The sequence below is a fragment of the Cibotium barometz genome, chromosome 31 (assembly GCF_041138505.1).
Source record: "Cibotium barometz isolate CiBa-2024 chromosome 31, ASM4113850v1, whole genome shotgun sequence".
Taxonomy (NCBI): Eukaryota; Viridiplantae; Streptophyta; class Polypodiopsida; order Cyatheales; family Cibotiaceae; genus Cibotium; species Cibotium barometz.
In genome coordinates this window covers 9,524,702-9,547,436 of record NC_141076.1, presented here as the reverse complement: position 1 = coordinate 9,547,436, position 22,735 = coordinate 9,524,702, and the positions used below count along the sequence as shown (strand labels likewise).

Here is a 22,735-nt window from a genome sequence, read left to right as displayed (position 1 = left end):
CCACCATGTCCCCGTGCACACCTGCATCTTGTCCAGAGAAAAACACAGGGTCGTGACATACCCCCCTCTTGAAAAATGGCAAGCGTCCTCGATTGCACTCAATGGCACAGTAAAACATCTTATGAGCAAAGACACCCCATATGACAAAAGCAATGACCCTCCAATGCATCTGGGTGATAAAATAATCATCCTGCACAATAAGCCACACTGTCCTCTTGCTTGTTCCTTCAGAACCTATAGCAAAAGTCTAAAAGCAGATGGAAACACGTTAACTGTGTTAGCCAAAAACAAAACCATGCATCATTCTACATATGGCACACATATGCATGACACACATATGCATTCGCAAACAATATGCTCCTCAAAATGCTCTACCTACTCCAAAGTAACAGTCTAAGGGCTGCTCGCAAGCCTTACGCCCATGGGCATCCCGCAGGACCCACGACTGAAGGTAAAACATGAGCATATGAAAGCACTCAATGCATCCAAACACTACATCCACTAAGTACTTTCCCACATATGTCTCATGGCCATCCCGCAAGAGTTACACCCAATGGTGCATCCATGACATAATAAAGCACTTGATGTATCATACCAACATACATGCAGCACATGACACAATGCAGAGTATTTCCCAATGTATTCTCAATGGTACCAGGATCCAATGGCACCAGAATACAAAAATACCTCTACCTCAAAAAGTGTATGCATACATGCACAAATAGAGTTCGATCCATATTTCCATGAACCAAACCAACTCTAGGACTGCTCGCAAGACTTATGTCCTCCATAGAGTTATCCATAGTTGCAGTTATAGTTCAAGGTGCGCGCGACTGTGAACCATACTCAACCACCATCTCCTGTGACTAGTACACAATATCATAGAAGTCCCATAAGCAGATGTACTGTCAGCCTCAGTACCTTCAGGTGAATACAAAGATATCACCAAGCGACTTCTAGATAACAAATGAGCCTGTCTGCAACAACAAGGGAGCGGAGGTGCTACTCCCCTCTTGAGCATCAGGCAATGCTCCAGACCTATGCTCTGCTGAACCTGAATGAGCCGTAACAAGAGTCGACTCCAACTCATAGGCATCAAGATAAAGCTGCAACTCCTGAGGTGAATCTGCTAAGTCACCCTCCTCCATCCACTTCGCATCCATCAGTGAACCTCCTCCATCCATTGCATTTCCATCAGTGAACAGCTCTTGAACTTCACAGGATAGCGACGGGAAACTTTACCTTGTACCTTTCTTTCCTTATGTGCCAGTATATGCTCAGGAATAAGAACCTCGTCAAGTTCCTCCACTTCCATCTGAGCCTCATCTGATACATCCTCAGGCACCCAAAACCTGCTTGCACTCCACCCAAGTGATAAGCACAAGTCCTCGATGAAGCATAGTAGATCACCACTGCTAAACATAGAAAGAAACTGTCTTCCGAACCCATGAAGCCTGAAGATACCACCGGTGACAAACTGTCGAAGGCCATAGCCTTCAACGCATCTCCTGCACCATAACACTTCAACTGCTTCTTGTTCCTGGCTGACTACTTCTTGTCCTTGGTGTCTTTTCTCCTGAGCTTCATCTTCAGCTCTTGCTCTTCACCTCATATAGTCAAAGACACACAATCTTGTACTGTGTCTTGCACTTCCTTTTCACTTTCCTCATGTTGAAGCTTTTGATGTGACTCTCATGAGACAACCACGAGCTTGCCCCCTTAGGAAAGTTGGCGATTGTCCCGACCAAAGCAACCACGGACTCGCCTACTTGAGAAAGTCGACGATGTGTCCAAGCAACGGAACCTTGAAACCGGCCTTGACGGGCGGTGAAACAAACACTCGCACATAAAACACTTCAATGCCATTGAGGACCTAGAAAAGGAAAACAAACAAAGGGAGCTAGAGTGCTCCTACAAATAGTACACGGACACCGATTGGCCCCAAATCGCAGTGGCGCCCCTTGCGGTATTTCTTTAATTGAATATAAGAGTTTTGATTACAATATAAGGCTGGGAACTCAGCCGTCAAAATGGAACCCCTGAAGCCTGCAAAGAACCTGCATCTGGCTTCTTGTCCACACGGTATTCCCAAACAAGTCTAGCCATTGTTCATATCAAAAGGCTCTCTCACATTGAGTCTGCATACAGAAGCTTTCTCCCATGATCAAGGCTGCCACAACCATCCATAGCCTCTCACACTATGAACAGCATCACACCCTGACACATCCAGTGCTCCTGCATCACAACACAGACTCCCAAACTGTCTCTCAAAAGAGAACTCGTATCACAGCACAGCATACCGTATAGTCGACACACCTGTACAAACCCTCTCTACCCTCCAAGGGTACTATCCATCTCTGTCATGGATTCCCTGTCCCCTGCCCAATCAGTAGCAAGGCTGTACCAAACATGTGTCCATTCCTGTACCTTCTGCTTGCATGTGACCTATCTCCTGGAGAAACCCAAATAACATGTTTCCTCGAGAAAACCTACGACCCGTTTCCACATGAAACCCTTAGGCCTGTTTCCCTTTTGAAACTTCTGTTCTGTTTCCATACATCTAGTTACCTGTTCCCTCATGAAACATCTGGCAACATAACATGTTTCCTCGAGAAAACCTACGACCCGTTTCCACATGAAACCCTTAGGCCTGTTTCCCTTTTGAAACTTCTGTTCTGTTTCCATACATCTAGTTACCTGTTCCCTCATGAAACATCTGGCAACATAGAGATGCCCATAACTGTAGGTCCCACTGTTCCTTTCTAGCAGGAAGAAAACAATCTGCTCCATGACTACGCAGCCATTCGAGCTTGCATCACTCCCATGCCAAGAAACATAACCAAATAACCTTGTACTTGCAGCCAAGGACCCAAGCACATAGCTGAATTTGCAGCCAAACAAAAACAGCCCATAAACTGTTCCAAAACAGTCCTGAATCCAAAGCAAAGAGAAGGTGAAAGTTCCATCAGTTGAACGCCATCGACATGATGTCTATGTTCATGAATATCCAGCCCTTGTTCATCTAGGAGAAGAGCACGCAACCCTGAGCGCCTGCAGTCCAGCCCTTCTGTACACCAAGCGAGAGAGAGAGAGATAAAGCGCTGCAGTCTGCCTGCTTTCCAAAAATTGGGATAGAGAGTGGGTGAGCTTGCTGAGCTGTGCGCTGCCCTGCAATCTGCCCACCTGCGCTCCTTGGTGACCAGCCGTCAAAGAAGAAGCACCCCCGTCTGCTGGCCCGACTTGTAGCTAGAGAGGGAGAGCCTCCACGTGCTGTTCAGCCCCCGTGTGCCACCAAACCTTTGTCCCCTCCAAAACCCTTTGTCCCCATGGGTTATGAGAGACTTTAATCACTTGGCCCCCTTCACACTTCGGGTTGTCCACATATGGGCTTCCTTTTTGACTCCAACCTGATGCCATTCACACTGTCCACCATGTCCCCGTGCACACCTGCATCTTGTCCAGAGAAAAACACAGGGTCGTGACACCTAGGCTCTGATACCATGTCAGAATACGCAGCGGAGATGATGACCAGATCTGGGAACACGAGCAAAACGCAATGCAGAAAAATAATAGCACAAGAGAGAGAATGGTAGAGGCCTGTAACTCTGCTCTATATACACAAGAAAATCCCGGGAATGATACAATACTGACAAGGGGGCTGGGGGCCATTTTATATGGCCCCCCAACAGCAGTCGGCCTGCTGTAGGGTAGCCGATAGGACACCCACGACTTGCAAACAGCGGTCGGCGAGCACAGAAGGTCCACGACCTGTCCAATCTAGTCGGCCAGCTCCAAAATGAGAACATAAACATGCTGATGCAGTCGGCCAGCAACTGGGTCCTCCTGCCATCTCAGGGCTTCAGGGCTGCCTCCCAAGCCACAGAAAAATGGGAAAAAATTACAGGGAGTGCGGAAAAATGAGAAAATACCTAATAAGGGCGGGCACACCCACAACAAAGGCCCTGGTGTATATGTATAGACAGGAGATGACTTCTAACAGAATGATACTCTAAAGAATCCAATCATATTGCAGAAATAGAGCTGTTTGTCGCCATTGATAAATTATGCAATGAGATAGCTAATGTTGTGGCACATGATGATGCTTGGATCATTGACATTGGGCTTCTAGGCACATGACCAGTCGCAAGGATTGGTGTTCCTCCCTAAAGCCTATGGGAGATGACATCATGGTGGCAGTGGGCAATGATGCAAAGTATCCAATCAAAGGTTCAGGTACTATCTCACTTATGTCTAACAAAGGTTGTACAAAAAGTCTTTCAAATGCCAATGAGGTGGTAGTTCAAGTGGTGAAGTGTTTGTCTTGGGACCGGGACGTCTTGAGTTCAAACTCCCACTAGGTGCTCCCTCGGCGGCATCGCCTACGGGCAAAAAAAACGCACCTATGGGCAATGAAATGCGCCTATGGGCGGTGAATAAAAGGTAACTATGGGAGGATCTTGGGCCTAAGGGCCGTCGGGGGTTTGGGGGGGGGGGGGGGGACAGGGGAGAGAAGAGTCTTTCAAATGTTTTTTTGGATTCCAAATATGAAGAGAAATCTCCTTTTTGTCTCGGCCATCACGGACCGTGACTCTTGGATTCACTTTGACAAGAATGGTGCAGTCATTCTTGACAAAGATGACAAGGTCATTGCAGAGAGGATTCCGAGAAACTTCTTGTATGAGCTTTTGGAATTTGCAGTTTAGGCTGATTTGGGTAGGCAGCAAACTTTGGCATGAGAGATAAGGGCATCTCATTATGTAGACTCTTTTAGAGATGCAGAAAGGTAAGCTAGTTGAGCATTTGCCACGAATTTCTGACAATTCGGATGTATGTGAAGCTTGCATGATGGGTAAGCATCACCGGAAACCCTTTCCACAAGAGGCTAGTTTTAGGGCCAAGGCTCCTCTTCAGCTTGTACACAATGATCTCTATGGAAAGATGAGTATAATTTCACTTAGAGTTTCTTCCTATTTTTTCACATTGATAGATGATTACAATACAAAGATTTGGGTGTATTTTCTTACGAAAAAGTCTTAGGCTTTTGGAAAGTTTAAGGTATGGATTGCATTGGTTGAAACTAACAAAATTGAAGCAGTTGAGAATAGACCGAGAAGAAGAATTCACGTTTGATGAATTCTTGGGTTTCAACCAAAAAAAGAGCCATAAAGCGGTAGCTTACTATCGCTCACACTCCGTAGCAAAATGGTGTTGTAGAGCGCAAGAATCGCGCTATTGTAGAGATGGCAAGGAGTATGCTTAATGATGGGAATCTAGCTAAGTCCTTGCTTAATGGTAGGAATCTACCTAAATCCTATTGGATTGAGGCAGTTAACATGGTTGTGTATATTTACAACAAGAGTGCAATAAAGGCTGTCAAAGGGGATGACTTCATCACAGGTCTACTCGTGCAAGAAACCTTTAGTTGCACTCTTGAAAGTTTCTGGGTATGAATATTATGTATATGTTTCAAATGCTTAGAGGACCAAATTGGATGCCAAAAGCCAAAAATGCATCTTCTTGGGTTACAACATGGAGTCGGCTCTATGACCTCATGCAAAGAAGTATTGGGTATTTCGGAGTTAGTCTGGAGTTTGGTCAAGTGTCCTAGTGGTGTGAACACCCTCTTATTTAGGGTCAAAAGATAAGGCCTTGGTGCCTATAAAAGCAATGTATATGGTGGAAGTATGTATATGATTCATCCATCATTGTGTTGTGCAATCTTGCTCTCTTGTGTGGTGTCCCATCTCTCTCTCTCTCTCTCTCTCTCTCTCTTCTCCATCCATGTCTATGCTTCCACACACCATGGCTTGATCTCTCTATCTCTTCCTTCCACTCTCACTCCCTCTTGCGCCTAGCACCATGGTTTATTTCTTGGTATCAAAGCCTAGCTGATTCATAGTTACCACGGAACGGGAATGTTCTGGGAACGTCGGATGTTGGAACAGGAGCGGGAACGGGAGCGGGAGCGGATCGGGAACGTCGCGGAACGCCACGTCATATGACATGTCAGCATATGACATAAAATGACAAAACATTTAAAATATCCAAGATTAAACTTTAAAGTCTCAAACATTATAAATTTGAAGAGTCCAGACTCCAAATAGAAACTGAAAAGAAAGTACATCGCATGTGGATATATAGAAACTGAAAAAGAAAGTACATCGCATGACAAGTACAAAACTAGCCTCAAGGGCCAAGGTAACTGGTGAGTCAAAGACTAGTCATCAGCAAGTGGGATCTCATCCTCCTGTCCAGGCTGTCCCTCAATCTGCTCATCCTCATGCTGCTCCACATCATCCTCTCCCTCTGGCTGATCCTCACCATCATTGTCATCAAGATCAAGGCAAAATCCAATAAATGGCTCTGGAGTACACTCAGCCTTGAACTTGTTAAGCAAACGCAAGTTTGCATTAACAAATACAAGGTCATTTGCCTTCTGGACACCAAGCCTGTTCCTCTTCTTGCTTGCAATGTTCCCAAAACTGCTCCATAAGCGCTCACATGGCGAGGAGCTAGCACCCTGGCTAAGCACTCGAATGGCCAATCTTCGCAGCAATGGTGTATCTGCCCCATAATCCTCCCACCACCGTGCACTGGATATCTTGAACCTATCATTTTGTGCATCCTGCAAAGCGAAGAGGCCTCTCTTTTGTCGATAGAAGGAAAGGTCTTCACGAACCCTCCTCCTATCATCTGCACTGGGTACAAGCTTCCTCAAGATATCCTCCCAACCCTGCACAACCTCTGCATCTGTCTCTTGTCCTTTGCCTTGAAATTCTGGATCCACCACAAATGTAGCAGCCTCTAATGCAGAGTGATACTCTGTCCACATGCGTGTCGCAAGACGAGATAGCTCCTGTCTCCTACCCCCATTCAAAGTCTGTATTGATAGGATTCTCTCAATCATCCTGTCCATCCCCTCATACACCTTGCCAATGCAAGGCTCATCTCCATCAAGAAGCCTCAACATAAGAATGATTGGCCGCACAACCTGCAACAATACCTCAACAGTGTCCCAAAAAGTGTCATCAAGAACTATGGACCTGCATCGAATACCTGCCACTGAGGTATGCTCTCGCCATGCATCCCACTCCTCACAAACTACAAGCTGCCTCAAATGATTCTTCACTTCAAAAAGACGCTTTAGCATAAGGAAATTATATGCAAAGCGTGTATCTGAATACTTTAAGAGATCCTTTGGGGATCTTTGTCGAAATATAGCCAAAATGTAGTGGTGGCGAGTGATAAATGAAACAATGTGATTGCCCATTTCAATAAAAGGCTCCACCCACTGCATCTTACCAATATCTTTGAGGAGATTGTTGAGCCCATGTGACATGCAAGGAGTGAAGCAAATATGTGGGTACCTATCCTCAATGATCCTCCCTGCTGCCCTGTTTGAGTTCTCTCCATCAGAAACAAACTGGATGACATTATTGGGACCCACGTAATCAATGGCTTCACTCCAAATATTTGCCAATCTCTTTGCAGTTTTGCCCGCCTCTGAATTGTCAATAGCTTTAATAAAAAAGCTACATCCTCTGGAGTACGCAAGGATACCCTGAATGGAGCGGCTCCTAGTGTCACTCCAACCATCACCCATGATAGTGACGCCACATCTACGCCATACATCCTGAATGGGTCCCAAGGCATCCTCTATGGCTGTCCTCTCTATGGCTAGAAGTGTAGTGCGCAATGCTTCGGATGAGGGTGGAGCATAGCCAGGTCCGAAAGAAGCAATCTCCTTCACCATATCCCCAAAGTATGGGTTGCAGGCCTTTACCAAAGGAACATCTGCAACATAAAAAAACCGTGTCACTGATGCATCTACTTGTGCCCTCCTCCCAGGGTGCCATGATGCCACAAGACTAGCCTGCACTGGACCTCGTGAAGCCTGGGTCTGGGAAGCATTTGTTCCATGTGCGGATGGCTGTGGAGCAGCCCCAAATAATGGGGTAGATGCACTCGTTGAAGATGCCGCGCCTGCAGGTGTAGCTGATGATGATGTACCTTGAGGATCAAGAACAGAGGGCCGACTCCCTACTGCATCAAGTCTATCTGCAAGTGCTTGCAATCGTATGATATCTGCTCCTGACACTGTAGGGCAAATAGAAATGCCTTTGCCTCTAACCCCCAACAAATGGGCTCGCACACGATCCGTGCCTCCAGTCTTATTGGATCCACAAAAGTGGCACTTCCACTTGCGTGACCCTCCTCCTCTTGCACTATCATATCTGGACACAAGATCCACCTCATTCCACCAAGGGGATCTGTTTTTTGCATCTATGCCACGAGGAGGTGCCATTGAAATTGATAAATGGCTGAAAATTAAAAAAACATGCAAAATGCCCTTGCATGAGACATAAGTAAAGTGTCCACAAAGTGGAAAAAAACTCAGCAAACTAGAATCTCCAAAATCCAATGTTCATTGCGTCAAATTTTAAATCTTACCTGCTCAAGACTCGAGTGCCACTTGAGCAAAAGAAGGGGCCAACTTGCCAAGGCCCAAGAGGAGGGGCCAAGAGGAGGTAGGGAGAGTGTGCATTGTGGGGCAGCCAAGGCTCAAGGTAGGGAGAGTGTGGGGCAGCCAAGAGGAAGGGTGGAGTGGTAGGGAGAGCACTCAAGCAGCAGGCTCAGCCAACAAAACAGGCGCAGCAGCGAATAGAAGCCTTACGCTGGATAGAAACTGCCGCCGCCGACTTAGCGAAAATGCGCTTTTTTCGGAACGCCCGAAACGTGCGTTCCGCCCTAGCGTTCTGGCGTTCCGACAGACGTTCCGCAACGTTCTCCGGCAACTGTGCCGTTCCGGCTCCCGTTTCTGCGTTCCGGGCACGCCTTGAGCTTCGGAGCGGCGTTCCGGCGTTCCAAGAAGGTGGAACGCCGTTCCGTGGCAACTATGAGCTGATTCCATCACCATACTTCCTTCGCTTCATCCTTGCATTTTTTGATCTGCTGACCGCCTCATCTTTGCTTTTTTTGTCATGTTGCTGTCACAAAATTCCTCACAGCTTTTGTTTTCTACTGTTCAAGTCTGGCATAGGAACCTGACATGACATACATGTATGGCTGGTGGAGCCTTATATGGTGTGTCTGTATGGCATATGGAGCCTGACATGATAGTACATGTATGGCTCATGGAGTCTGACATGATAGTACATGTGTGGCTTGTGGGGCCTGACATGGTGTACATGTATGGTTCATGGAGCTTGACATGATGTGATTTCCCTGGGACTAGCTATCCTGGTGATCTTCTGTATTTATGTTCAGTGGATATTCCGTAAGGATCATGAAGTCTTGGACATTTTACCTGATACAACTGAGCAGATGGGTGTTTCTTTCAGTCTAGTTGCACTCATGTGTATGCATGACTTTGATTTTTATATTTGGATAACTTGTTTTGTTTGCGTGGACAATGCCTGAGATTACTACCTATGTTGTCCATGGGCCAGGGATGTTTGGGCATCTTGTGGACATATATGTGCACACTTGTTTGGGACTGATAGGTGGTCTACATGTGTTTCGGAGGTGGTAAGTGTCCCTAAGAACCCAATTTACAGCTTTATGATTTCACATACTAATAATTATGGGTGCAGGTCCACACTCACTTATAAGTGATTGGACAACTTATAAGATATTCACACTGGGCAGGACTATTTTAATATATGTGGCAGGCAAAGGCTGGGCACCAGACTTATTATGAACCAGTTGATAGTAGGCGCCCCCTTCTGGACTAGAAAAGCACACGATTGAGCTATTTTCAGCGGAGGAACTCTATTACGGGGGAACAACTCCAGCTTGGGGCTGGCGCATGCTTTGTGTGTGCATGTGAGAGCTGGTCGACTGGTTCACAGCTTCCTACAGCCATCTACCACTACCTGCCGCGACGGAATTCATCCAGTTGTGTTGCCAGGGCTGGTCGACTCCATCTGGTGGGTGTTTTTGCTGCTGGCCGACTGTTTACAGCCCCTAGAAGCTGCTGGTCAGGACATTCGGAGGCAAGAAGTGTTGGCCGATTTGTGTGGAGGCATCCTCTACTGATCGGAGACCTTTTGGATTGTGACCTTCTGGATTGTGAACTGTTGTTGGTCAACTCCTCTTGTGGCTTCTAAGAACTGGTCGACTGTTGTAAACAGCCCTTCAAGGCTGGTCGACTTGCTCTGTGAGCCAGATAGGAGGAAGATGAAGGTGCAGGGCTGCCATGGGCTGATGTGGGAGTGCTATGGGCTGTCCATGGTTGTCCTACATGTGCTTTATGCCGGGAATGCTCTCTTGTGTTAAGGATTGAATCAAATTCAGCATATGCTTTGTTTTGTTTTCATATTGTACTAGAAGAAATAGGTGCTAGCTAGTGGAGAATTGTAACACGCGGAAGCTCTGGGAGTTTTCTTTCAGCCATAAACACCACTGAGAACATGCTGATGCAAAAACGTAGATAGAAGGGAGAGTAGAGAGAGAGAGATATGCTGGAAATTCAGTATATTTCTGATGGTACAAAAAGGTACCTACAATCTACAGCCCTTGGCTGCCTTCTTGAAAAGTTGAACATCACCAAAACTACTCCTAACTTGGACCCAACTCCTAAAGAGTTGAATGATTACAATGATGAGCAAACTTGCTATTTATAGGCTCTTTGGAACATTGGGATGCTGGCCGACTGCTGGTCGGCCAGCCGACTGGCTTCTTTTTATCCATAATTCAGCGCCATCTGGTCCTCATGCAGCCGACAGCAGTTCTCTGCTCCCGACAGCCTCCAACGCAGCCGACAGTCTCTTGTCTCAGCCTCTCCAAGTCCAACACTACCAAATAGCACTCTGTGCTCCGTCTTCTGGTTCTAATCTTTTTCTTGGCTGCCCCTTTTGGATTAGTTTTGAGAATGTCCATGGCATTTCATCCACATGACAAGAATCCCTGGGCACCCACAAAGTTGTATTTGAAGCAGACTCCTTTTTGGTAATCTAACCATAAAGGAGGGGGTCAGTCCATCTTCTGACCCCTAGTGTGGTGTACTGTGCAGAACTGTTATCTTTTCCTTTTTGGCATGCTTATGTGTTTATTCAACTTTCATGATAGATAAGATTTCTGTGTTATAGCTGCCCTTCTGTTCGTGTTACAGCTGGCCAGTCCCCTTAAGCCGCCTTCTTTAATCCACTACTATGCACTATAGAAATTTTAATATGTTCCGTTTTTCGGCCGTGTAAGCAACACTTTCAGCCGCCTCTCATGCTGTGTTTTCCTCCCACACGGTGCTGAAAAACAGCTGCCATTCTGCTGTGCGTTTTTTTTTTAATATCACTCACAAGATGCCATAAACTTGCAGCCATAACATTCCATTCAGTGGTGCGTTTTCTACACATACTTATGGCTGCCTTCTAAGAGTGAATTTCAAGTTAGGGCTGGATCTAACAAAAGACAGAAAACAATATTCCAATCAGGAACCGCTATCCTCAAAGTATTCAAAAGCAGTGGGTTTGAAAGGATTTACTAGCTGCACAAAATTATTATCAAGGCAATACAGTAGTATGGGTACCCAAGTTCAACCCAAGATCCAATAATGTATGTACCTTTAGAAGAACCATCAACACAAAAAAAACCAATTCCCGATTAATTGTGTTGTACTTGAGGTATCACTTGCTCATCTAAGAAGAATGTTTGCACGTGTGTGCTTACAAATGCCCGCCCGCTTGCACAGTGGGCCCTAAGCACACACAATTATACACCCCTAAATACATACGTATATCTTTGTGTGGGTATGTGTGTAAAAGCTTAATTTCCACATAAACTGGATCGCCACACACTCACATACACATGCATACATACATGCATGCATGCGTACACACACACACACACACACACACACACACACACACACGTATGTAGGTATATGTATATGTACACACGAATTTGTATATACTATATATATATGTACACTTGAGAAAGAGAAAAGAGTGTGTGGGAAGTGAGTTACTGTCTCTTCATAACATCATGGTGATCCTTTGTGTCATTTTCTTGAATCGTTGGCTTGGGCCAAGTTTTTGGAAGAGTTTGTACCTACAAAGCTTTGTACGTTGTGGGCATCTTAGAAGTTGTTATGAGAAAAACATGGAAATTTTGCACTACTCATTCTCATTGGCTTTGTTTATATGTCAAGTTTCAAAGTTGTGTATTAAGAGAAGGTAGATTTTTTTGTGTAAAAATTGGCAGTGATGTGCAGGTTCTGAGTTTGGTGAGGATAGCTTTGTTTCAAAAGTAAAGCTGGAGGTGGTTGTTTCTAAAGACCAGGTATGCTTTACTAAACAAAAAGGAAGGAGGAGCTAAAGCTGGAAGGTTAAAATTAGTTGTTGACAATGCCATAAAACCTCTTCTTGAAACAGAGAATAGACAGAGTGAGTCCATTTCTGCTTGTCATGGTTAGGAGGGGCTTGACATGGCAGAAAACATTGGAATCGTCAAGCATTTGAAAAACATCATGCTGTGCACAGATACCTTGATTCACTTTGCCTTAGAATAAGGCATATGTTGTATGCGCCAAGAGTGAGCAGCCACAGCTGAGATCTTGGAACGTCTGCAAAAATTCCTTAATCAAGCTACAGGATTGGTGCTAGGTGTGTTGTGTGACGGTTATAGCAGAAGCTTGCCAAATTTGCCACTAGACAAGGCTTATCAAGACATGTAGCATATTATAAGTATGGGTGTTCAAGAGGGACCACTGAAAGGGATTTCCTCTGTAAGTACCCACAAGGATGCAAATGGGACGGAGTATGGTATTCGAAAAGGAAACAGTTGGCAGAAGACCTTGAGTTATGCTTGGATGAGTAAAGCTTTCTTCTCTGTTGACTCTTGGGCTTTGTTTTTGTTTGCAGGTTGACACGGTTATAAATGCTATCATTGATCAAGCAAAGACGGGGGAGATCGGAGATGGAAAGATATTTGGTAAGAACATCCTGGACATTGTTTTGCTATCATAATTTAGCTTTGTTAGTCTTGAGGGATCCCCTTTGAAGATGCAGCTTTGGGAAGTGTGAAAATGTGTAGGAGCTTATAATCATGTGTGGCTGTTTGTGCTAACAGTTATACCAGTTGCTGATGTTATTCGAGTCCGGACAGGTGCATACAACTAGATATCTCAACAAACACATTCTTTTTTCTTTGGCAAGGGGAATAAAGCTCAAATAGTAATGCCTTGGCCTGCACTGGGCAGGTCCAAGGTTCAAACCCTGGCACCTAAATATTATTAATCTCTTAAATAAAGAACACATGCATTTTTTGCTTTGCATTGGAGTAATGTGACTTGATAAATAGCATGCTCTTAGTTTGAAGTGGTTTTTCTTGAAGGCGAGCGCGGTTTGAAAGCAGAAAGGATGGCTGGTGGAAGAGCTGACATACTCTCATCTTCTAATGGGAAAGGATTCAACTGAAAGGTGATTCATGATAGAGGAGATCCAATGGCATCTTCTAATAGGAAAAGGAGATAATAATTTTAAGGTGGCTGGTGGAAGAGTGGTGTGCCATCTTCAATGGGAAAAGGTGCAATAAAGATGCATGAAAAGTCTTATGCATTTAGCATGCAAGATGTGCCCTTGTATTATGAAGCATTACAAAAGTGTGTATGCATATGAATGCATTAAATCTTGCATGCATTAGGCATGCAAGATGTGCCCTTGTATTATGAAGCATTACAAAAGTGTGTATGCATATGAATGCATCAGTAAATAATGAAACTGGCATGCTGTTGTGTTTTCTCTAGTTGTTTTACTCTAATCAGTAGGAATTCCGTATTTGGCAGTGGGTTGGTCCCTGAACATGGCTGGCTAGTGGGCAATGTTCCCCAACCCGGACACCTAATATATAATATCACTCAAGAAAAAAAAATTGGATCTTTATTTCAAGCTTTTAAGGATGCTATACCAATCTATATAGAAAAACGTGGGGGGTTTCATATTCATGTATGGATTATCAATGTAGCATGCAAATTTATAAAGCATTCCATTTTTGGAAACCCAACCGTCACGAAACATCATTAAGAAAAAATGGGGAAAAAAAGAATTGCAGTTGGTAAGGGTTTTGACTTTCTAGGCAGGTGTTAGGTTTGATCGGTGCTGGTTGCAATTGTGGGCATGGTTTTGTGGCTATAGCAAATTATTTAAATTACTAAAAAAAACAAAAAGCTCACATCCACTCAAGTAACAAGAGGGTTTTATCTTTTGCCAATTTTCACATGGATTCAAGAAGGGATAAAGGTCCCCTATATCTATATATTGTTTGCCAAAGAGCAGATATTTGATGTTTATAAATTTAATGCTTTATACACAAAATTCTATTTGAGAGTCCATGGAGGTGAGTTAAGCATCAGCATGAAAGGTACAAAATAATGGGTAAGCATGGGACATTTTAGACAATGATAGAATAAGACCTAGAATGAGCTTGTCAAACAAGGGTAGAATAAGACCTAGAATGAGCATTACACTTTTGGAAAGGACGTAGATAACAAGGTAGAGGACAATGACAAGGGAGAGGTAGGTTCGTGACAAAGAGCTATAGAAAAGATAAACCAAAAGGTAGCCTTTACCTCATTAAAACAAAGGCAGGAAGAAAAGATCTAAGAGGATGAAGCAGCTAAGAAGAAGGCTAAAAACAAAGTAAGAAAATTGGGCAACAAACTGACAGTCGAAGAGCAACAATGGAAAAGGTAGCAAGAACCAAGATTATAAAAAGCTTCCAATGAACAAGAACAAGAAGACGAAGCATCGCAAAGAAACAAAGAAATAGCAGAAAAGGCAAGGCCTAGAAAAGGTCAAGACAAGGAGTGGGAACAAAAGGAAAAGAAGGGATTACGAGAGCCATGCCATTGATTTTTTCTCTAAGCTTCATCATGTTAGTGGCAGCTAACATGCTTTTATAGTTTTAGGTGGATTCACATTAATGTGATGCGGAGATGTAATAAGGCATATATGCTGTTTCAAATCTTCGTTGTAATGTAATAGCTATACCCAAGGTGCTCATTGTATCGCGGAGATGTAATAAGGTATACATCTTCATTGTAATAACTATATACATGCCCAAGGTGCGTATTGAGAACCCTTGAGTCAACATAAAATAGAATTTAGAAATAAAGGAAGAATCTCCCCTCCTCGATGACCAATATGATGATGAAGATCTTCTTGATGTAGCCTATAATGTCGATGTAGCTCTTGATCTTCTTTATGTTGATGTAGATGTAGCTCTCGATCTTCTTCATCCTTGATTTCATTATGTAATGAAATCCATGTAGGCAAAGATGGATTATATTCTTAATGTGTTCATAAAGCTTGACATAATGATGATGCATATCACTTTCAGATGATAATGTGTTAAATCGACTTAAGGAGGTCTTAGCCTTATCAATGGCCAGTGTCTTGCCCTTGTGTAATTGATTTATGAGCATGATATATGAGTTACATGAAGTATTCAAGCTCAAAAATTTTATTTTTCCAAACAATTCTAATAAAGATTTATACCCAGTTTTAGATTTACAAATTGACCACTCAAATCAAGGGGAAAATATGATTTGATGATTTACAGAGGTTTACAACACTTGAATGTGAGATATGATCCATTAATGGTCCTAAAAACATTAGATAATTAGCATTAATCAAGGTATTAGTGAAAGTAATTTTTTGTATTTGAGCAGAAAATATTTTGATTTGGAGAGAACAGTTAGAGGGGCAAATCAAGGGGTTTCTCAACATGAAGCTTTGGTAAGCAATAGAAAATTCCCAATGGTTGAACCCTTCATGACACCAGTTAAATTAACATGATGTTTTGCTTGAATCTTCTCCATCTCTTATCATTTTCCTTCAAGATTTGATTTTTAAAGAGCTTATACCATGCTATTGAAGATACCAAGAGCAATTACATTGATTCGAAGTAGAGGTGCTAGATTTCACCAATGAAGATTATGTTTTGTGTTTTTTTTCTTCTCCCAATTGCTCCTTTGGACCAAATAAGCTCAAATTTTATGAGCTTGTTACTCTTACTATAGAGTAACTATAGCTAAGAGCAATTAGGCCAATTTGGAATGATGATGGTGATTTTGTGATTTTACTCTAGATTTGCTACGTTGATTGGCGGCGCTAGATTCATGGGATTTAGGTGGAATTGGAGTGAGTGCATGAGAAGTAGCTTATAAATAATGTTGGCTTTAAAGTCCTTAGAGGGTTTGGCAAGGTGCTATGTGTGGAGGGAGAACCAATAAAAAAACTACAAGGTGATAGAGCTACGTTTTTGCAGGAAGAGGAAAAATGGTGAAAAAATAATTAGCTACTAATCATGATTAGTTCAAATCATAAGATGAAGCTAATCATGTGAAAAGAGAGTAGATAATGAGTAAAGATTAAGCATAAACATTGAGAAGCATGGCTGTGATATCATGTTGGCAATCAGAGGAGATCAACCATGGAGCTATGGAGGATAAAATCTCTCCATGGTTGTGGAGTGTGAAGAAGAGAGAGAAGAGGAAGCTTGAGCACACAAGAGAGAGGAAATTGGGCCTAACAGAGGTGATTGTATTATGAATGAGATGAGATTAATGAACCACCAAGTACAATACCCTTTTATAGGCATCAAACCCTATCTTTTGACTCTAGCTAAGAGGTTGTTCACACCTAGAGTGTTTACACCAAGTTGGCTATAGAACTAATGAATGGATGTCCATATCTCCAATATCACATGGTATTTTGGTGTATTTCCAACACACATAAAGTTCAATATATGACACAGCCTTGTACCAAATTATTGGAAGGAGCTCTTAGGCAAACTGGGTTATCCACTGGTACATATGGATAAGGTGGATGTTGACCCTAAAGCCACTATAATGACGGTTCAAGCGGATTGGGACACAACAATACCTAAAGTACTAGTAAAAGTAAAAGTAAAGACGGTGTATTCTTGGAGTTCTCTTGGGTGGTGGGTCTCGTGCAAACATCATTTTAGACACCATGTGGAAGGAGTTGGGGATCTTGGAATTAGAACCTGCTCCTTTCTTAATAAGAGGCAAGTGAAGCCTTTGGGGTTATTATGCGGGATGTAAATCCAAATTGCTTGATGTAATTACTGTACAGTATTTGTGGTTATGGAGATGGATGAAATCACCAAAGCTTACCCTATGCTATCAGGTTGCCCATGGTTACACCAAGGTGAGATCAAGCATAGTTGGGAAACTTACCAGATTACCTTGTGAAAGGGCAAGAAGATCATGGTCATTGTTTGTAATTTGCAAGACCAATTTATGCCAAAGCTTTAAATTGCCTAGCAGGGGTTGAGGAGGAGAAGAATTTGAAGGAAAATCTGGATTTGTTTTCTCTTTTTGAGTTGGATGTGGACCTATCAATTATTGCCCAATATGGCCCCTTTTCCCTCACATGAGACAACCAAAAGTAATTAATGGCTCCGTTACATCAACAAAGGAAGACAGCTATGGAGACACATGGGTAGAGGTTCTTATTCTAGAAAATGATCCATAAGATCTTAAAGCCTTTGTGGCTACATAGAGACTCCATAGAGTGAAGGAAGATGAATTGGAAGACATGAACTTGGGGGATACATATAATCCTCGGAATGTACGGATAAGTGGCAAATTAGGAGACAACCTCAAAGAGGAGTTGTATGGATTACTTAAGTCCTATGTGGATGTGTTCGCTTGGAGCCACACCGATATAAAAGGAATCGATCCTCAGTTTTATTAGCACCATATTAATTTAAAGAAAGATCTGTTTTTGCTACCGTTCACGGATTCCTCGATGGCCGATCAACGAGATGTAATCTTTTCTCAATGGTTTCAATGGGCATAACTAAGTGTTAATGGCTTTAGAAGATTGGGAGAAGACGTCTATTGTGATCTAATGGGAAGTATTCGCTTAAAATGTGATGTGATGACATTTGATTTAAAGTATGCTTCGGCAACCTTCCAACAGGGATGGTGCATGAGATTTTTGACGAATACTTGACAAGCTTTATGAGTGTTCTTGGATGACTTCAGTGTCTTTGAGCAACACAAATCTATTATTTGTGGTTATGTTTGGAGAAGTGTGGAAAAGCCCATTTGAGTCTTAACTTGACAAAATGGACTAAAAGAGAATACCTTGGAATGATTTATGTTGTTAACAAGTTTTGACACTATTTGTTGGGGAATGAATTCACTTTTTTGTGGATCATCAAGCTTTTTTGTAGTTGATTATAATAAGCCAAATTTGACAGGCAAGGTGGCCAGATGGATCCTGCTTTTTCAAGAATTCACCTTTTAGATTTGCCACTATCCCATGAAGGAGCATGTAGTGGGTTGATTTCTTGTCAACAAGTAGTGAAACAGGGGAAGCTCCCACCAGTGTTATTGATTCATTTTGGAATGCGGATCTAATTTCCAACGGAAGTAGTCCCGTTTCCCTTGGATTGGTACGATGAGATGGATTGGTATGATGAGATGTCGATGTTTCTAACACAAGCAAATTTTCTGCCTACCCTATCACATGATCAACAGAAATGATTGGCCTTAAGGAGAAAGATTTTCCATGACAATTACTGGACAATTGTATAAGATGGGCATTGACCAAATTCTTAGAAGATGTGTTCTATCACATGAACATCAAGCTATCTTGGTGGAAGCCCATCAAATTCTCCGAAGATATCACAGGCCAGAAAGTGTTTTAGGCCAGATTATGGTGGGACTAGAGAGTTCTTAAAGATGCATGATGGCAGATGACTAGGGAATGTGATGTACGTCAATGCCTAGGCTAGCTTTCATTGATCGAATTTCTCACAATCTGATTTTGCCATCCATAAGAAATCAACACTGTATCAAATTGGTCCATGTACATTTTCTTTGGTCATAATAGATGGAGTCCCTTTGCAAAAACCAATAATGGGTTCTGATTAAAACCATATTATGGCAAATTACCATATGATTAGGTATGGATAGCTCAACAACCAGATGGTGATCAGAATGACAAGACTGGAGAAGCGTTGACAAAACAATGGTAGTGGATGCTCAATTGGTCATTTCAGTCTTCTTTTTGGTGGATGTTACAACAATGGAATTCACCTCACCAGATTATGTTTCTGAAAGATCTCGGTGGGTGATCTTGGTGGCTAATAACATAGTTACTCCACAATGGATGAAACAGTCATAAGCCTTGTCACACAAGTAGAATTGGTAGCCCTTGGGGAAGCGGTTAAATCGAGACCACATGTTCACCATGCATTGGTAGTTCTAGCTTTCCTTGCATCTTCCAACAACACGAGGAGCATTCTTCCTTATCACGATATCGTACGCAATGATCAATGTGAGGCGTACACTTTTGTGGGACTGCCTTGGTCCCCTAAATGTGGAGAGGTGTGTGCATCATCAAAGAAAAAGGTACCAAGGTCCTCCTTGAGATAGAAAGAGGCATATAAGCTGAATATCTTGGTGATTTGGGCAACTTGCAGCAGCGAGTTCTTTTTGAAGTTTTTCACTTTGCTTGTTTCTTGTTTTCTTGCCACTCATATGACCTTCTTTGCGATTCTATCTTTGATTAGTCACCCTTGCCCTCAACTTTTGTATCATTCACACCGTCTCTAAACATGGTGGAGTTCAAAAGCCTTGCCACTCTAGCCACCATGTAGGTGGAGGCGCATCAACAATGGCTAAGGTGGGATAGATTGGAGAATTTCATTGCCTTTCCTTGGAGTACTTTGGAGGCGAATCCCCATGCACAAGACGAGTGGTCTCAGCTAGCATTCATCAATGGTGGGGAGATTTTATCTCCTAGGCAGAATTGGTTCACCATCAACTTACCCAAAAGATTATGAAGCTTTTAGAGAAAGCTCATATAAAGATTGGGCCATATTTGGTTGCTTTACATGGTGTCTTGATCACTGGTGTGTTACCACCTCCTTTTGGCACTGTGTTTTAACACCACTGGCATGTTACCACCTCGTTTTGGTAGTAGTGTGTTTGACATCGCTGCTTGGTGTGTTACCGCACCTCCTTTTTTGGCAGTGTGTTTGACATCTCCAGTACCCTGGAAGATACGAGCCCTAGTGTGGTCCAAATGGTGGGCCAACAAAGGAAGAGGTTTGATTCCCATCGTCTTTTGGCTAAAGACATTAAAAGATTACGTAGGCCATTGAAGCAAATAAGCTTCTAGAAGTAGAGAAACCTACATAAGTAGATAAGCTTGTAGATGTAGAGAAACTTGCAGAAGTAGAGAAGCCTATAGAGATGGAGATAGCCAAGCCTACTAAAAGAGGGAGAAGCTAGCTAATGCTTTACGTTTTAAAACCTATTGGGGGAAAGCAGTGATAGAGGCTGAATAGGTATACCCCACTTGCATCCAAAACACTAGCCCTCCTTTAAGCACACCTATGACAGATTTAGTAAATGTGGCTATGGCGGAGATAGTTTCAACCCCTCGAGAAGTCAACGAGTTTAAATCTGAGGGTCAATGGAACACATGTTTTCATATGATTTCCCCAATCCTCCCATGTTTCCTTATGAAATCCAATAGTTGTTGGTAGAGCTTTAAATTATTTAGCAAATGTGACCCATGCATCGATATGTTTGTAGGAAAGGGAGTCACATTTACAAATTCAACTAGGAGACACAGTGAACTAGAAAGCTACACCTGAGCATTGGAGCTAAGAACCACACTAAAGGAAAAGATGGTGAAGAGTATCAGAGATCAGCTGTGGTGGAATGCCAGGATAAAATTGTTTAGATCCTTGATTTATAAGAGAAACTTTAGAACAAGGACACTGAGCTCAAGAGATCCAAGAATAAGGTCAAATGGGTGATTAATGGCATGGTCAAAATGCGCTTCAAGCTTACACATGTAAAATATGAATTGCAAAGCCTTTTAAAGAGAATTCAAGGGAGAGGGAGAGCTTGAGTTCCTTTTGCAAGAACACACACACACACACACACACACACACACACACACACGAGAGAGAGAGAGAGAGAGAGAGAGAGAGAGAGAATAGAGAGATGGATGGCCGAATTTTCTTCTATCTTCTTTTCTTTTCTACAACCATCAATATAAAGAGATAAGAGTACATATTATAAGGGAAAGTACTCTCCCACTATAACATATAATAATATGTCCATGGTATGAACCTAACTATATATGAGCTAGTGTTGCCATACTCTAGTGATCCAAATGTGTCTATTACATAGTCTATCATCTACTCATTGGCGGCATACCAACCATAATCTCATCGCCCATGGCAGTGGCATAAGTGTGGAAGCTATCACCCAGGTGGATCATCAATGTATGTAGTACTAGTTGAGCTCAATATCTCAACACTCCACTGTATTCTAAGTAAGCTCCTAAACCTTTGGAGCTTCTCTGTACCAAGTGCCTTCGTGAAAATATCAACCACCTAATCCTCCATGATGCTGACATATACCGGATCTATATCACCTGCTAGAACCTCCTGCTAAAACCTCACAAAGTGATAATTCACCTCAATCTGCCTCGTCCTAGCATGTTATACTGGGTTACTAGCCAGTTGTATGCTACCTATGTTTTCATAATAAATGATAATGGCCCTATCCATGGGATCATCGATATCACAAAGTAGCTTTTGAAACCAAGCTACCTCACAAGTTGCAATGCAATGCCATTGTACTCTACCTCTATACTTGATAAGGCAATTGTTGCTGCTCCAATTCAGAGTAGTACTCCTAAAAGAAAACATAAAGCCATTGGTAGATCTCCTGCCTCTCCTATGACACTACCAGTCCAATCAGTATATGTGTATGCATGTAGCTATATCTATGTGCGAGCCTCATGAAAAAGTCAATAATCAACTATGGACTTTATGTACCTGAGAATCTGTCTAACCACATCTAAGTGTGGCTTCCTAGGTGTCTTCATAAACTGACTCATGACTCTAGCAACATAGCTTAAGTCTGGCCTAGTAATGGTCACATAGATCAAGCTACCCAACTTTGTTCTCACTTCATCGGGAACATGCACATAAGCAATACACCCAAACACTTTCAAGTGAGACACATTTGGTTTTATGCTTGTAAACTTTTGTTTAGACATCTGAACAACTATAGTAGTCAGGGTCATATTCATAATGTAAATAGTAGTTATTACTGCTTCAGATGTCTAAACTTTTGTTTAGACATCTGAACAACTATAGTAGTCAGGGTCATATTCATAATGTAAATAGTAGTTATTACTGCTTCTACCCAAAAATAATCTGGCATATCCTTTTTAGACATCAAGGCACGTGTCACTTCTGCAATGTGCTTATTTTTTCTTTTTTGCAACACCATTCTATTGTGGAGTATACCTAAATGTGAACTGTCTCTTGATTCCCTGCTTTCTTAAAGAAATCACTGAACTCATTGGAAAAATACTCCCCCACTATCTAATCTTAGGCATTTTATTTGTATGTTTTTTTTCCTCTCAACCAAGGCTTTAAATCTTTGAAAAAGCGTAAACACCTCACTTTTCTCCTTCATGAAATAAACCCACACTTTCCTAGTGTGATCAATGAATGTAACATAATATCTGCAACATGCAATTGTTGTAATCTTGGTTGGTCTTTATACATCTAAATGTATAACATCCAATAGCCTTGCACTGACAAGATTTTCATGCAGAAAGCAAGTTTGTCTTGCTTACCAAGATAGCATGCTTCACATACTTTATCCATACCATCAACCATGAACTTTGGTAAACCTACACAAATATTTGGGCCTGCATAAACT

General features: G+C 42.4%; 1 protein-coding gene across 2 annotated transcripts in view; it reads left to right on the top strand.

Moving 5' to 3' along the window:
• The window catches only part of GLB1 (nitrogen regulatory P-II-like protein), a 28,205-nt gene extending 14,317 nt beyond the window's left edge, over positions 1-13,888 (top strand). For both annotated transcript variants that reach the window (XM_086824712.1, XM_086824713.1), the window contains exons 5-8: positions 12,212-12,279; positions 12,861-12,930; positions 13,069-13,104; positions 13,333-13,888. In XM_086824712.1, coding sequence (XP_086680838.1) covers positions 12,212-12,279; positions 12,861-12,930; positions 13,069-13,104; positions 13,333-13,415 — 257 coding nt within the window. In that variant the 3' untranslated portion in view covers positions 13,416-13,888. The remainder of the gene's footprint in view (positions 1-12,211; positions 12,280-12,860; positions 12,931-13,068; positions 13,105-13,332) is intronic.
• The last annotated feature ends 8,847 nt before the right edge of the window (positions 13,889-22,735 follow it).